This window comes from Zosterops lateralis (assembly GCF_965231275.1).
Source record: "Zosterops lateralis genome assembly, chromosome: 35".
In the NCBI taxonomy this organism is placed as follows: domain Eukaryota; kingdom Metazoa; phylum Chordata; class Aves; order Passeriformes; family Zosteropidae; genus Zosterops; species Zosterops lateralis.
Window position 1 is genome coordinate 281175 of NC_139795.1, and position 16283 is coordinate 297457.

Genomic DNA, 16283 nt, shown 5'->3' on the forward strand with positions numbered 1-16283 from the left:
CTCACACATTTAGAGACAAACAGTGGCCAGGATGAAACATTGTTATGACTGAAGCCCACTCTCCTGTGACCCTATCAATAGTGGTCCCAAAGGAGACCATTTGAGCTCTCCTGGGCCACCATGGGCTGTGACTAACAATGTCCCTCTGTGAGGGCCTCTCAGAGCCAGCAAATCCTCGGTTTGCTCTGCCTGGAGGATCCCTGAAACCCAACGTGTCCTGGGCTGATGCCCTCACTCCTCAAGGCCCGATCCTTCACCCAGCAGGAGATGCAAAAGCGTCTGAAGTGAGGATTTCACTGACCTCTGAGGGGAATTTTTCACAGGTACCTTGCTTGCACTGACTGTTTCTGTCTCTGTGTGTGCCCCTCCACATATGCTATAGCAAATCTGGGACAAATATTGCTTTCTTAGATGTGGAAGTACCTTGGATATCAAAGTTAGGCCTGTAAGCAAGGGTCAGTTATAGTTATGAACTTACTTAAATGCTGCCAAGGGTTGTTCTTTTGCTAAGTTGTTAAATGTAGTTATAAGTTAAATTAAGTGTTTTTTTTCTCCTAAGTTGCTAAATAGACCTTGGAAGTTATAGTAGTAAGTCAGGCTAAATGCTGTTAAGTGTTATTCCTCTGTTGAATTGTTTAGGTTTAGTTATAATAAAGCTGTTAGGTATAAGTTCAGTGTTGTTTCTCTGTTGAATTGTTAGGCCTAAGGTATAAGTTATGTTATAAATTAAGGTAGAAGTTAAAGTGCTACTCAGTGTTTTTAAGCTTCTGGGCCATGTTGCTCTTTATCCTTGTCCACTGTGAGACTGTCTCTTGTCCCATGCAGCTAAACACAGCACATACCCAACCCGCACCCCCCTAGAGAGTTCTCAGTTCATTTCTGGTTTGGTTGCCTGGATTTTGTTTGGTTTTGTTGGGGCTTGTTTTCCCTTGTTGTGCCTTAGGTGTCCCATAGGCATTAGAGTGAATCTCGCCAACCACCTTGTTGCGCTTTATCGCTAAATATTAAAACTGACTTTTGCCCTTTTCGCTGATGTTTAAGCAATCTCAAACACTCTCATTCATGACAGCACCACCATGTCCTGCATCACCGAAGGCCCTGACAACATCCGTGTCACAAAGGGCCACACCCACCCCCCAACAACAGAGGGACAGAGTAGAAGTGGCCCGGAGCAGCCCCGCCTTGTGGCCTTGTAGCTCATGCCGTGCCCAGAGCCCTGGGAGGCTTTGGCCACGGTGCCACCCGACAGCCCCAGCCCCGCCCCGCAGAGCCGTGGGGCTGCAGCCCGGGCTGTTGGGGGCAGCAGGAATTGGCTGGCCGGCCGTGCCGGGCCCTTGTGGGCAGTGGCTCCTTGTCCCGTGGGAGGCCGGGGACGAGAGGTGTTCCTCAGGGCTCGGCCCGGACCCCAGGACTCAGCACTACCTCACTCAGTGACACCCAGGGGCACCCAGCACAGCCTCGGTGCCTTTGCAGGGCACGGGGAGCTGAGCAGGGCAGGAGCACCACGGAAACACCGAGTGTCTGCCTGGGGCACAGCCCGGGGAAAGCCGGGCTGGAAAGCCTCCAGAGGCTGCTCAGAGCTGACCCGGGGACTTGGGTACCTGCGAGACAGAGCCCGGCTCTGAGCTGACACTGAGCCAAATACCTGAGAAATGACAGCACGTTTTGCTAGACACACTTCATTATTCTGTATTTTCTCTTCTCTTGACTCCTAGGCCTTTCCTTGTATTTCCTCTCCCTGTGCAGTTGCAGAGGGCAGGGACAAAGCAATTTTGGTGGCTCTCGGCATCCAGGCAGGGTCAGCCCAGCCCCGGGGGTTATGAGGGTCTTGTGGTGTAGAGAGCCTGACTGAAGAATGGCTGCGTTCCAAAGGACATATACTATGCGCCTAGTAAAAGTTTAAAAGGTCAAAATGTCATTGAGGCAGATCTGGTTTAGTTAACAAAATGCAGAAGCTTCCTGAGGAATGTAGAGTAAGCCATAAAGATAAGGATAACACTAACAGTGGGATTAGTACTTAGCAACGTGTGCGTCATTGGCTGAGAGCCAATAAGGAGCTATACTTTTGCAATATGTATGAGCTAGTTATGAAGTGTATAAAAATGTAAGACAAATTGAAATAAAACGAGATTTGCTGACCATGATAGCATGGGGCTCTTCTTCCACGGCTCAATAAATCCCTTACATTGTGGCGCTGCCCCATTTATGGGACATCTCTGCTGGAGGAGGGTGTCCCCCCTTTGCTGCAGCCCCAGCCCTCAGGCAGTGCTCAGCCAAGTAGAGAAAGCCTTCAGCTGGGGTCTCATTTTTGGGCACACTTGATCTCCTCAACATCCCCATTCCCATTTTAGGTTAACCTGAGCTCCTGGATACCTGGGACCCCATTTTTGGAGCTGTTTTGGGTTTGCAGAGCCTGGTTTTGGTAGCAAGAGGGGTTCAAGGTTGGCTTTTGAGAGAAGCTGCTGGAAGTGTCCTCCATGTCCAGCAGAGCCAATCCCTGGTGGCTCCAAAGATTGAGATGCAGTAGGTAGAATTCCATGGGAATGCAGACGTCTACCCTCAGCCCCTGGAGGAGCCCCTGCCAGATGTCTGAGAGGAGGCTCTGCCAGATGCCTGAGAGGAGGCTGTGGCCCAGTGGAAGACCTGTGCAGAGAGGGGCCCTTGTTGCAGCTGCCTGTTTGCCGGACTGACCCTGTGGCAGAGTGACTCACACTGCAGCAGTATGAGGGGGCTGCTGCCCGTGGGATGGACTCCCATCAGAGCCAGGCAGTGCTGGGGGTTTGGGTTTCTCTGGCAGTTTTTGTCCAACTTTTGTTCCAAGTCCTTCTCAGTTTACTCCTAGACCTTCATGCTCTCTTCCAGTGCCCTCCCACTGCCCTCCAATCCACTGCCCTCACTCTCAGTGCTCCCCAGTCCTCGCAGTGCACTCCCAGTCCCTCCCCAGCAGATCCCAGTGTGTCCCCACTCTTCCACAGTGCCCCCTCGCGTTTCTATCTCACTGGTGCCCTCAAGCTCCCAGCCCAGCCCCAGCTCCCTGCTGATCTGTGATGGATTTCTACCCTGCCCAGATCCAGCTGAGGTAATTCCAGGGCCAGCAGGAGCTCTCTGGACTCGTGGTGGCCACTGACACCGTCCCCAATGGGGACTGGACCCACCAGCTCCTGGTGCTGCTGGAAACCTCCGCTCCCCAGCATGGGGGCACCGCCAGCTGCCAGGTGGAGCGTGTCAGCCTGGAGCAGCCCCTGAGCCCGGCCCCCATAGCACCAAGGGGAGTGGGGAGGGGGCTGGCTGTGCCGGGAGGAGGATTGGGGTGTGTGGAGGCTCTTATTCCATTAAAGAAATTTCCAGCTGCCTTGCTCTGGAAAAGCGAAGATTAAAGATAACCCTCCCAGGTGTAACAAAGGCTTCTTCCCCATGGATCCTTGCAGACACTGTGCAATCTTCTTTCTGGGTTTCGCAAGTCCATCACCCACCCCATGGTATCCCCTTTCCCTGTTTCCCCATTGGCTATGGGGCCTGGTGTCCAGTTTACTGTCTTCCCTATGGCCACTTGCCCCTGCCCTGCCCATTGTACCACCCACGAACCTGAGACCCTATATGTTCCCTCTCTTTTGCTCCGTATTCATCTTTGGCATATGGAATAAATGCTTGCTGGAAATTGATCTGGGGCTGGGAGGCTTCTGCCTCTCTGCTGAGCTAGCCTTGTAACGTGTGGTTGTGTGAGCTTGAATTGCTGCCTGAATTCTTCTCAAGTTTCTCTATGGAGAGGCTGACTGGGATTTAGAAAGGGCTTAGCTACACTCCGAAAAGACACACTGTTACAGACCATGCCTTGTGAACAACAAATCCTGATTTGGTGGGATAAACAAGGGGTGAGTGCCTTGGGTTTGACGGTCCTGCTGCCCATGTCCAGCTCGAGAAGTCACCGCCCCATTCAGCGCCGGGGAGGCCCAGACCTCACTCATCTCCAGTCTACCCCATCCCTCCACGCTGCTGGGGTTTCCCCCGATCCGGGTTTACCCCTCGCTGCCCTCCCCACTCCTGGCAAGCCCCAAAACTGATGTCACCCCTCCCATCCACTGCCAGTACCAAGCAATCACCACCTGGAGCCTTCAAGATCCCCCCCAAGGCGCATTTGCAGCTCAGCTTTGGAGTCCTGTGAGATCCAATAATTTCCTCTCCCACAAAAAAAAACCCTTCCTGAGACCTCCTGAGAGATCTGGGGCAAGCTCCCCCTCCCTGCACACCTGGGAGATGCAGAGGTGTCGATGCTGCCAGAGGAGCTTTGGACTCAGGGGGTGGGCAGGGGAACCACGTGCTTCTGCTGCTCCTCTTCCTTCTCCTGCTTCCCTCTTATCCCCGCTCTTCTCTCCCTCCTCTTACTCCCACTCATCCTCCGTGCCCCCCCAGGTCCCCCTTTCCCATCCTGCTCTGCCCCACGGACACCAGCACTGGTTGTTGACTGGGGGACGGGCAGGGGGCTTGGGGATCCCCCCCCCCAGTGCGGATCCATCCTGTTGCTATGTTGGTTACACAAAAGACACACAGGCAGTAGCAAGTCAAGCAGCATAGATTCTAATTTAATGCCTGACTCCATCCTTATATACATTTTGTACAGAAGGCCAAAGATTGGCCAAAAGGGTCACCACCTTATGAACATCATTGGTGGACTTGACCATCAATCACATTCCTCCTCCTAGAGAAGAAATATGTAAACACATAGATAAGTTCTAAGAATACAATATTGTTTATGTGAAGCAGCGTGAGAAAGCTGCTGCAAAGGTACAAAAATTCACAGGCAAGAAAATTCAGGGCAACATCTCACCCTTTTACCATTAAAAAAGAAAAAAAAAAAAAAAAAGAAAATGAACAATGTTCAATTTCCTGTTGTGGAAGGGCCATCGGAGTGATCATTCACGACCTCAACATCAGAGTCGTCACTCAGTGGTTCCTTCACTTGTTGACCTTCATGTTGGTCATGGTCTCCTGGCTGTCTGTTGGCCAAATTCTGTCTCTGCGGTCTCAGGTCAGGACGAACACACTTTGCAGGTACCCAGCGAACTCCAGTATCTGTGGAGACACAAGCATACCCGCGCCCCGAAGCGATAAGGTCATAGGGACCTTCCCATTGCTTGGTGACTAGATTTCACACCCAGACCTTTCCTCAAGGCTGATGCGTCTCGTCCGAAGCCTGCAATGAAAGGTGGTGGTTCAAGAAAACAGGGTTGAGTTCTGCAGCACCATAAGGTGATTAATTGTGTACAAAGCCTTTTGCAACTGACTGTGCGGGGTTTCACCCTGCATTCCCTGCTTTTGTTTTTGGAGAACACGTTTGAGTGTACCATGAGTGCATTCTACAATTGCCTGGCCTGTGGGGGAATGAGGGATACCCAACTTATGAGAAACACCCCACAACTGCAGGAACTGCTGCACCTTCTGCAAGGTGTAAGCAGGACCATTGTTGGTCTTGATAGCAGATGGTATGCCTAAAACAGCAAAGGCCTCCCTCCAGTGGGCAATGACATCATGGGCCTTTTCTCCTGCGTGAGCCGAAGCCCACATAGCAGATGAGAACGTGTCCACCGTAACATGCACATACTTGAGCCAGCCGAACTCGGCAATCTGGGTAACATCTGTTTGCCAAAGTTCCAAGGCCTTAAGGCCCCTGGGGTTTACCCCTGCTGGCAAAGGTGCAGCGATCGCGTGACAGTCATCACAAGACTCGACAATGTCACAGGCCTCAGTTGATGTCAACTGAAACTACTTCTGCATTGTATGCCCATTCTGGTGGAAAAACCCATGTGACACCTTGGCCTGCGCGAGTGTATCAGGCTGAGGTGCTACCTACACTGGGTTAGCCAACTTGTCAGCCCTCGTGTTGCCTTCCACTACAAATCCAGGCAAGGTCGTGTGGCTTCAAACGTGCAGAACATAGTAGGGATGAACCCTGTCCTGAAGTGCACACCACAGGGTCTCCAGTAAATGAAACAAGGCAGGATTGCTGACTTCTTTCAATACTGAATGACCCAACTGCTGAGCAATGTTGGCTACATAAGCAGAATTTGTGACCAAATTGAAGGGTTGCTGGGAAAATTTCTGAAAAGCCATGATGGCAGCCCTTAACTCAACCAACTGGGCTGACCCATCCTCGTGGCCTTCCAGGACCTTCCACTCAGATCCATCCTTCCAAGTGACAATGGCCTTCCCTGTTTTTCCCGATCCGTCAGTGAAGACGGTGGGTCCTTGCACTGGTTCCTGGCTATGTTTGGGCCTCAATGAAATTTGTGTGGTTGGCCACCTGCAGTAGCTTGTGGCTGGGCAGATGATAAGTGATCTGCCCCGTAAAATTCTCCAGAGCGCTTTGCAGTGACACGCTGTTTGCAAGGCTCCAGTCGAAATCTTCCTGTGGTAGCGGGAGCACAATCTGTGCAGGATCCACACCCATCAATTGAAAACACCGTTGTCAGCATTTGGTTATCAAACGAGCAATGAGCTCGAACAATGCCATTGCCATCTTCTGCGGCTGATGGGGCAAGAAAACCCATTCCAGGACATGCAAGGGGTCAGACCACTTGTCACTCCATTGGCTAATTATGGCTGTGGGATGTAAATCTGGAGTGGTGACGAACACAGTGACATCAATGGAGGGATCAATGCAATGAACCTGCCAAGCCGAAACAGCTCGCTGAACCTCCTCCAGCACCTGACGTGCCTCTGGGGTCAATGTCCAAGGTGACTTCAAATCAGTGTCCCTCTTCAACAGATCAAACAGAGGAGACAACTGTGCTGTGGTCAGTCCTAAATACGGACGTAACCAAGTGATGATACCCACCAATTTCTGGGCATCATTCAATGTGCGCACTGAATTTTCAAATTGCACCTCTTGATGCTGGATCGAATGCTCCAGTATCTTGACACACAGGTATTTCCAGGGAGGTTGCTGCTGAACCTTTTCTGGAGCCACCTGCAGCCCATTAGAATGAAAGGCACAGATCAGCTGAGGCTGAATCCTCTGCAACTCATCCTGGTTGGATGCAGCCACCAGGATATCATCCATGTAATGATAAATTTGGGCATTAGGAAATTGCCTGTGAACTCCAGACAAGGCTTGGGTCACATACCATTGGCACAGGCTCGGGGAATTTCGCATGCCTTGCAGCAAAACTCTCCATTGATACCATTTTGCAGGCTCAGCATTATTAATTGCTGGCACTGAAAAGGCAAATTTCGGTCTGTCATCGGGATGCAAAGGAATTGTAAAAAAACAATCCTTCATATCCACAACAAGGACTGGCCATTCTGCTGGAAGCATGGTGGGCGATGGCATACCAGCCTGCAGCGTCCCCATGCTTTCCGTCACTGCATTCACTTTTCGGAGGTCTTGCAACAGTCTCCATTTCCCAGACTTCTTTTTGATGCAGAACACAGGGGTGTTCCAGGGACTGGTAAAAGGCTCCAAATGACCCTGGTCCAACTGGTCCTGCACCAAATCACAAAGGGCGACCCATTTATCTCGGGGAAGGGGCCACTCAGGATCTCAAATGGGTTTGTCCGTCAGCCACTGTACAGGAGGCGTCGGAAACACTGCGCCCTTTGACACAGTGGCCCCAATTAAAAATCTGTCCCCATGCACACCCCCCACGTGGCCAGAGCATCCCTCCCCCAAAGACTGGCAGGGGTGTCGGTGACATGGGGCTGGACAACGGCTGCCTGACCCTCCGGGTTTGTGATTGTCACCGACTTCTGGCTCACGTAGCATTGCTTCGTCCCTCCCAGTCCTGCAACAGACGGCCGCACTGGGTCCAAAGGCCAATCCAGGGGCCATGCAGCAATGGACACAATCGTGACATCTGCGCCTGTGTCAAGGGTCCTGTGGAGATGAATTTCCAATGGTGTTGCACCAGGAAGAGACAGGGTGCATATCTTCTCAGGACGTCCCTTCTTGGTCAGGACGTCGGTCCAGAAGACCTGAGGTGGCCCAGTGGATCCAAAGCTGCCATCTCCTCTCACCTGACTTTCTGCCCTGGGAACAGAGGACTTAAAGGGCACAAGTTGAGCAATTCTTGTTTTCTCAGGGATAGTGAGGGGAAGAGTGGACATAGAAACTATGGCATAAATCCTTCCCGTGTAATCTGCATCCACGAGACCCAGATGCACAATGATACCCTGAATGGTGGTACTAGATCTACCCATAAGAAAGGAACTCAAACCATCACCCAGAGGACCAAAGGCATCCAGGGGGATTTTATGCACTGTGCTGTCTTTCAGGACAACCGTTTCAGCGGTGCAGACGTCTACGCCTGCCGAACGGCAGGTGCTGGCTGTGAGCTTGCCCAGCAGATCTCCATCGGCTCTGGGGATTGGGAAGACACTTGTCTGAGCACGCTTCCCCTTCACATTCCGCCGCCCGTTTCCCGAGCTCGACAGAGGTTGGCCATTCACCTGAACCGTTGCCTTACAAGCATTGGCCATGTGATTCAGTCGTCCACAGTGTCCACAATAAAACAAAGCAATGCTCCCCTTTTTCCCTTTCTTTCCTTTCTTCTTGCCAGCCTGAGCATTTGCCTGTTTCTGCTTCTCACCCTGCTGCCCCTTCCAGATTGGCTGCCGGATGGTAGCCAAGGCAACCACCTTACCACTGGTGGTGCCCATCTTCGAACAGGCCTCAACCACCTGCAAGAATGAGGGCTTGCCTGGAAAGGCCTCATTGACCTTCCTGCATTCTGCATTGTAATTGCTCTTTGCCACAGTTGTGAGCAACACGCCTCTGGCAGTGAAATCATCCACCTGTTGCTCAACTGAAGCTGTCAGCCCCTCTGCAAACCTCAAAAAAGGTTCGTCTGTTCCCTGAAAAATCATGGCAAATTGTGGCGGTGGGTTGATGAGCGCTGATGGTTATCCTTTGCTGATATGTTAGGTGTTAATGTTGCATAGTTCATGCCTTGTTACCCCTTATTCTTCCTATTCTTAGGACCAAATAGCAGTTATCTGTCAATCTTGTTGTTTACATGGCACCTGCTCCTGCCAGTCAACCAGAGACCTCTCCCAGTGTCTGGAAACTTCTAAGAAGAGTCCTGGGTGATTGGTTGGAGTCAGAGTTTCCCCTTCCTACAAGTTAAATTATGTACCCTGAATTCCTGTCATTGGTCCCCGTGCTCTGCTGTCCCACGTGTTCTTTTTCCCCCTTTAAAAACTGAACCCTTCAGGCGCTTGAGGTCTCTCCTGCTCTCCTGCTCTCCATCTCTCAATCTTGGAGCCTCGGCCCTGGGGTTGGAATAAAACCTCAGTTGCTGTTTCATCGGAGGGTCCCGTCTCTCATTTCATCTGCGCCTTAGCAGTGGCTCTGTTTCACTGACTCAAAGACCCCCAAGTTGCGGTGGTGCCAGGGCTGGCCAGAGCCAGCAACACCGGGAAAACCACAGCAGCAAATGACTGCTTCAGTGCAGACATCTCCATTGTCTGTACCAAAGCTGCCACGCCAGTTCTTTGACACTGCTCCAGCACCAAGGGCTCATAGGCAATTTGCTTATTCACATCCCCAAATTCACCTACACCCAGCAACATGTCTGGCCCGACCCCATACCTAGGGTCATCCTGATGAGCCATCTAATTCTGTGCTGCAGCAGTTTCAGCCAATTGAGTCCATTTGGACTCGAACATGTCATATTTGACCGGCTGAAAAAGAACCCTGGCCAAACACCGAATGCCATAGGGGGGTAACACGTCTGTGTCTATCAGTCGTAGCATTTGCATCATCTCAGGAGACCCCAGACCGTGTTTACCAATCCTATCACAAAGATCAATCAGTGCCTGCCACAACAAATAGGCATGTTTCTTTCGGCCAGCATCTTTTACCACAGGGAAAGCTTGCAGCCTGGCTGGCGAAACCTCATCGTCCTCTGAATCCTGTCCCACACGTTCCACAGGGACAGGGGGGAGAGCCTGTCTCACATTTGCAGAGCTAGAGGATCCATTCTTGCCCTGCAGGGGGCGCCGTGCCGAACCATGGTCGCCTACAGCTTCAGCCTTGGTGCAGACATCATCCCAAAACCGTGTGCGGTCTCGTGGCCGGACCATCACCTGGCATGGGGGCAAGGTCAAATGACCAGCTGAAGGGGACTCAGCGTCCTGGGACCCCATGCCACAAGAGAACACCCGTCTATCATCGGCTGTGCCATCCCGTTCTTTAAAAGTGAACGCCGCGAGGCTGGCTTCCGCCTCTGCATCACAGGCGGCAGCATGCGAAGTGCCACTGCGGCTCAGGGCAGGGGGGAAAAGGGTCACCACCTTATGAACATCATTGGTGGACTTGACCATCAATCACATTCCTCCTCCTAGAGAAGAAATACGTAAACACATAGATAAGTTCTAATATCGTTTATGTGAAGCAGAGTGAGAAAGCTGCTGCAAAGGTACAAAATCTTACAGGCAAGAAAATTCAGGGCGACACCATCCCCTGCCAGAACCCCAGGGATTCACCCTAGGGATCAAATGATGGGAACACAAAGGCATCTCCCATGGAACCACCCTTTATCCATCCCAGCCCCACCTTTCCTTCCCTCTCCCATTGTTCCCCTAATCCACAGTCTCCTCCCAACTCAATCTGGGGGTCCCATCACCCCTTATCTCAATTCAGACACCTCCTGGCAGCATTTTTCTGGGACGAATCCCTGAGTTTGGGAATTTTTGGAGTGCAGTTTTGGAGTGGGACAGCTGTGTCTGGCTTTCCCCTCCCTGTTGTGGCCTCTCAGCTGCCCCTAACACCCTGGGAGTGCTGAGATTTCCCTCCTGGGGACAAGGACGTTCATTCCTTTCCAGGAGCCTAATGCTCGTATGAGGGTCCAGGGCAGGGGCTCCTTGAGCAGCTGTCCCAGAACCTCTGCCAGGATCTCCCAGCACAGCTGGGGCTGCAGGGCCTGGGATCCCCAAAGCCCTCAGCAAGTCCCAAGTCCCTCTCAGGAACCCTCAACTCCCTCAAACCCAGCATCTCCCACAGCCCCTGCAAGTTCCCGCCATGTCACTGGCCATGTCCCACCCTGTCCTCACCCACAGCTGTCTCCCCACCATGTTTCCATCCCTGTCATTGTCTCCCACATCTCCATTGGTGCTTGTGTCCCCCTGTGTCCCCATGAATGGCCACATCCCCCTCCATGTCCATGTGTCCCCATGTCACTCTCCACGTCTATGTCCCACCATATCTATGTCCCGCCATGTCCTCACCAATGTCTTAGTTCAATGTCTTAGTTTTTATCCCAACATTGGATATTTTAAAGGAATGAAGAGAAATTAAAAAATCAAGGCCGAAAGAAAAGGATTTCCATGTCTATATCGGCTGAGGATCCCTGTTCTTGGGTGAGAGGAAAGAACTTTTTTGGTGGGGTTTCCACCCCACTGTCTTCAAAATCTTGATCTCTGCCCCAGATCACCACCATTTGGCTGTGGAAGACACTGTTGTGCAACACGAAATAAAAATTGTTGAATCTCTGAGGTTGGAAAAGACTTCCAAGACCATCTAGTATTCCTTGATGCCACCAGAAGATAGGATCAAACATAAAAGATTTTCTGGGGTTGAAAATCAACAAACCCACTCTCCGCAACACATTCCCATTGTCGGTCTGCATCCTGATGGATGTTCCAGGCCCTGCATTCATCCAGATGCCCATTAGGAGTCAAGAAAATGTGGAGACCCCCCAACCAGGTGCCTTCCCAAAACACATCATGGATCACCAGGACCATGGATCACCAGGGCTCTGCCCAACAGGGGTCACTGGGGATCACTGAACACCGATCCTCCCATGGGGGATGGAGCTGGAGCAGCGCACAAAGCTCTTCCTGCACTTGCAGGGCTTCCCTTTAGTGGTGCCTCCGTTGGTGTCTGGTCAAGTTAGAGCTCTGTGAGAAGCTCTTCCCACACTGAGGACACTCACAGGGCCTCTCTCCAGTGTGGATGCGCCGGTGGGTGACGAGGGCAGAGTTGTGCTTGAAGCCCTTCCCACAGTTGGGGCAGCGGAAGGGCCTCTCCTCCCTGTGAATCCGCTGATGTCTGAGGAGATCAGAGCTGATGTGAAACCTCTTCCCACAGTTGGGACACTCATAGGGCCTCTCCCCAGTGTGGATGTGCTGGTGTTTTCTCAGGTGGGAGCTCCATCCAAAGCTCTTTCCACATTCCAAGCAGGTGTAAGGTCGTTCTCCAGGGTGGATCACCTGGTGCTGGATCAGACCAGAGATCCACCCAAAGCTCTTCCAACATTCCCCACAACTGTAGGGCTTTTCCCCAGTGTGGATCCTCTGGTGTTGCATCAGCTGGGAGCTGTGGCTGAAGGTCTTCCCACATTCCCCACACTCGTAGGGCTTTTCCCCATTGTGGATCCTCTGGTGTTCCTTCAGGTTGGAGCTGTGGCTGAAACCCTTCCCACATTCCCCACATTCATAGGGCTTTTCCCCAGTGTGGATCCTCTGGTGTTGCATCAGGTGGGAGCTCTGGCTGTACCTCTTCCCACACTCCCCACACTGATAAGGCCGTTCCCCAGTGTGGATCACCTGGTGCCGAATCAGGCTGGAGCTGTCTCTGAAGCTCTTCCCACATTCCCCACACTCGTAGGGCTTTTCCCCAGTGTGGATCCTCTGGTGCCGAATCAGGCTGGAGCTGTGGTTGAAGCTCTTCCCACATTCCCCACACTGATAAGGCCATTCCCCAGTGTGGATCACCTCGTGCTGGATCAGGTTGGAGCTCTGGCTGAAACCCTTCCCATATTCCAGGTACCTGTGGGGCTTCTCCCCTCCATGAGGCAACTCCACCAGCTCTGAGCTCCAGCTGGATCTCCAGCTGCCCTCTTGGCACAGGGCAGGTCTTTTCTCCTCGCAGCTCCCTGGGCTGGGTTTGCAGCCCGTCCTCATGGGGCATATCTGGGGCTTTTCCTCCTCCTCTTCCTCCATCCAGGCCACTCCTTGGGAATTAAAAATCCTGGTTTGGGGAAAAAACAAGAGGAGAGTGCCTTAGGCTGGGGGTTCCTCCTTGCCCAAGTTCATCTCAGGAAATCATTGGGTATCTTATGTCGATAAGAACCTCCAAAACACCAAGATTCAGCCAAAAGTTCTCCAAACATCAAGACACAGATCAAATACTCCCCAAACAGCAAGATTCAGCCAAAACTCCTTCCAAAATATATTCAGCCCCCTAAAGAAACCAAAGCACCAACATTTAGCCCAATAAAGTTTAGAAACACCAAGATTCACTCCCAGTAAAATCATGGATCCTCTTCCCCCTTTATCTGCTGCATGTGGAGGCGGGGGGGGGGGCAATGCTCCTTTAGCTGGGGGGAGGCTGCAGATACAGGGAGGGGTGGAACCTTGTGGTGCCTCTTCTTCCAGCTCCTCCTCCTCCTGTGTCCCTACTCTTTTTCACACTCCTCTTCCTCATACTATTCCTCCTTCTCCTGCACAATCCCACCTTCTCCTTCCACGTGCATCCTTTGAACATTTTATTCTTCAACCCTGCTTCTCCTTCCCTTCTCCTCCTGCCCCCAGGCCTAGCACCCACTGCCAGCTCCCTCTCCCCCCCAAACGCACAGCATCCCACTGGAGGGGCACGGATGGAGCTGGGGCAGCTCGGGCTGGGGCAGCGCTGGGCTCTCGGCCGCTCCCGCCCGCACTCGCTCCCCACTGCAGCTGCTCCCGCCACGACAGCGCAGGGGGGCCCGGCCTTGGCACTCCCACCTCCCACCTCCCCATATTCCCCTCCTAGGGGGCGCTGGGGCTGAGGGGGGGTGCAGGTGGGGTCCAGGTGGGGAACACTGGGAGGTGTGGGTCTGCCTGACAACTGATGAGTCATCAGCGCCACACACTCCGATTAAATGAGCATTGCCTGAGGGGCAGGGCCGCAGCAAGGGGGAAAAGCCCCCATCCAGGGGGGATGTCCCGTAAACAGGGGGACCCCCATGAAAGGAAGAAGAGGGAAGTGTCTTTACAAACAGATGCTACGAATCTGCTTGGAGACAGGACCAGGCACTTGGACATAAGGAAGGGACAGAAGGCGCCATCAGATCCAGAAAATGTTATTAACTGACCACACAGACTGCTGCTCAGCCAAGGTCCTGCTAAATTCATCAACTTCGACAAGAAGAACAAACAGTTAACAGAGCTGTGAATATCGTTACCTATACAGAAGTGGGGTGTATGTTAAGGGGGGTATGTAGTAGGTGGATTGGGAAGTCTGTACCTCTCAAGTACTTCAGCCGATGGGGAAAGGCAGAGGGAGATGTGGCCAGGAAAATTAGGATGAAAAGGAGGTTGCATCCTGTAACAACTGGAGAAACCCTATGGGAAATGTCCCATGGCCTCTTTCTTTTTTTATGAATGAAATTACTTTCACAGGACTCCTCTGTCTTCTTTGTGGACACAATCCTCTGGTGATGTGAATTTTTCCACACATCTTAGGACTTGTCTGAAGTCCTTCCACTGTCCAGGGTGGCAGGCAGTGAGTGGAGCTGAAGGTGCCTCACACAGTTCGGGTGTGTCCTGGGGTGACTTTTTAATGCTTCTATCCCCCATTGTCTGTTCTGTTTATGCTGTATGTTAAGTTCTGTACCTTTAAGACTAAGTAACCCCTGATAAGTAACAGCTGTGTTAATTAACCAATACAGCCTTGCCCCTGATGAGTAACAGCTATATCCAATAAAGATGAATGAGGTAAAACAGGAGATTAGCTGGCATGGGGAGGATCATCATGGAGGAGCAACCTTGAAGAGCATGAAGCAGAGACATGAAGCAGGATCCCAGAGAGAAAGAATCAGTGCTCTGAGACTAGTTCCAAGAGCGAAGGGGGAGAAAGATGTGCTGAGTTTGTTTTGAAAACAGCATTCACTCCTCTGCATTCCTGCTCCTGCACCATGCTCATCTGAGGCACAGACAAGCAGGGGCATGGAGACGTGCTTTGCTCTCAGTTAGTTTTTAGCTAGGTGAGACAGAGAAGCTCTCTGGATTGCTTTTTTCTTTTTCTTGGGACTGTTTAAACCTGCTCCAGGCTGAAAACCCCAGAGGAGCGCTGGGAACTTGCATCTGTGGCCCACCAGGGCCTGGACCTCCAGAGACTGATAAGAGACTGAGCAAGCTGAGCTATCCCCGGCAAGGACTTTCTGAGTTTACGATCTCACTTCAGAACAACAAAAGGTTTTACTGTTTCATATGATTCCTTCTTTATGCTTGTAGGCACTTTGTTAAATAAATAATTTCTTCTACTTTTCTCTGAGGTAGTTCTTTTCCTGGACTGGCTGTGGGGAGGAGCTGTTTGGGTTTGCTTGCCAGAGGGACCTCATTCAGGGGTTCTCTCACAAATTTGCCCTAAACCAGGACTCCTCGGCTCCCTTGGGTGGCGGTGGCACTGGGGATTGATTGGGGACCCAAGAGTGTCCAGGAGACAGACGAGTGACACATCAGGGGGGTCTGTGAAGAGTTGGCAAGGAAAGAGCACTGAAAATCTCATCAGTGAGTACAGTAGAATCTTCAGGGAGTAAACATGCCTGTGAACCCATGGAGGGTAGAAAAGGGAAAGCCAGGAAGGCATCCTGGCCAAAGGGATGACAATCCCAAAATATCTCGGAAGGTCCCTTGGGAGAATGTTGAGGCAGTTTGCACATTCGCCCAGAGGTATTTAAGGATATGGACACCCAGGGGACAATAAGCGTGTTAGGGGTTAAATTTGTTCATTTTTTACTCTAAAGAATTCTTTTCTCCATAAGTTACTAATGAGATTAAGTGTTGGGTACTTAAGGCTGCTTGACCAAAACAAAGAGGTGGCCAAAGCTCAGAGGGGGAGATAACTGTGAGTTATGGAGCAGGAGGCAGCTTCCCTCTTTGTTTTTCAGCACTGAGGAGAGAGAACAGCTGCTTGCTGCAGGAGGAGCTCACAGTCGCCAGAGGGGTCCAGCCCTGGGACGTCTGCCATTATCTGCTTGCCTGCCCTGGAATTCTGAGCTCCTCCGCCTGCCCTGCTGGAGCTGGGCCAGCCCACCCCCACCCTCGCAGCTTCTTTGGCGCTGCTCTTTTTGCTACAGTGTGACCCTGCAACCCCCCTGCCTGCCGGGGACATCCTGCCACCTGCAGCTAGCTACCAGCCCAGCACTCTCCACTGTTTCCAGCCTCATGCTCTGAGGATTCTGCCCTGGGATTTTGTGAAGCAAAGCCCTCAAGGTTCTTGGTACTGTCTTGTTATTAATGCTGTAGTTGTTGTTTTTCTTTGCTTTGTTATACATACTAATAAAGAATTACTATTCCTATCCCCAAAT

At 51.9% G+C, this 16283-nt stretch overlaps 1 protein-coding gene across 1 annotated transcript in view; it reads right to left on the reverse strand.

Moving 5' to 3' along the window:
- The window catches only part of LOC310921507 (uncharacterized protein), a 48713-nt gene that overhangs the window by 20011 nt on the left and 12419 nt on the right, over positions 1-16283 (reverse strand). Inside the window, exon 2 of the mRNA XM_083881642.1 lies at positions 12205-12964. Coding sequence (XP_083737768.1) covers positions 12205-12964 — 760 coding nt within the window. The remainder of the gene's footprint in view (positions 1-12204; positions 12965-16283) is intronic.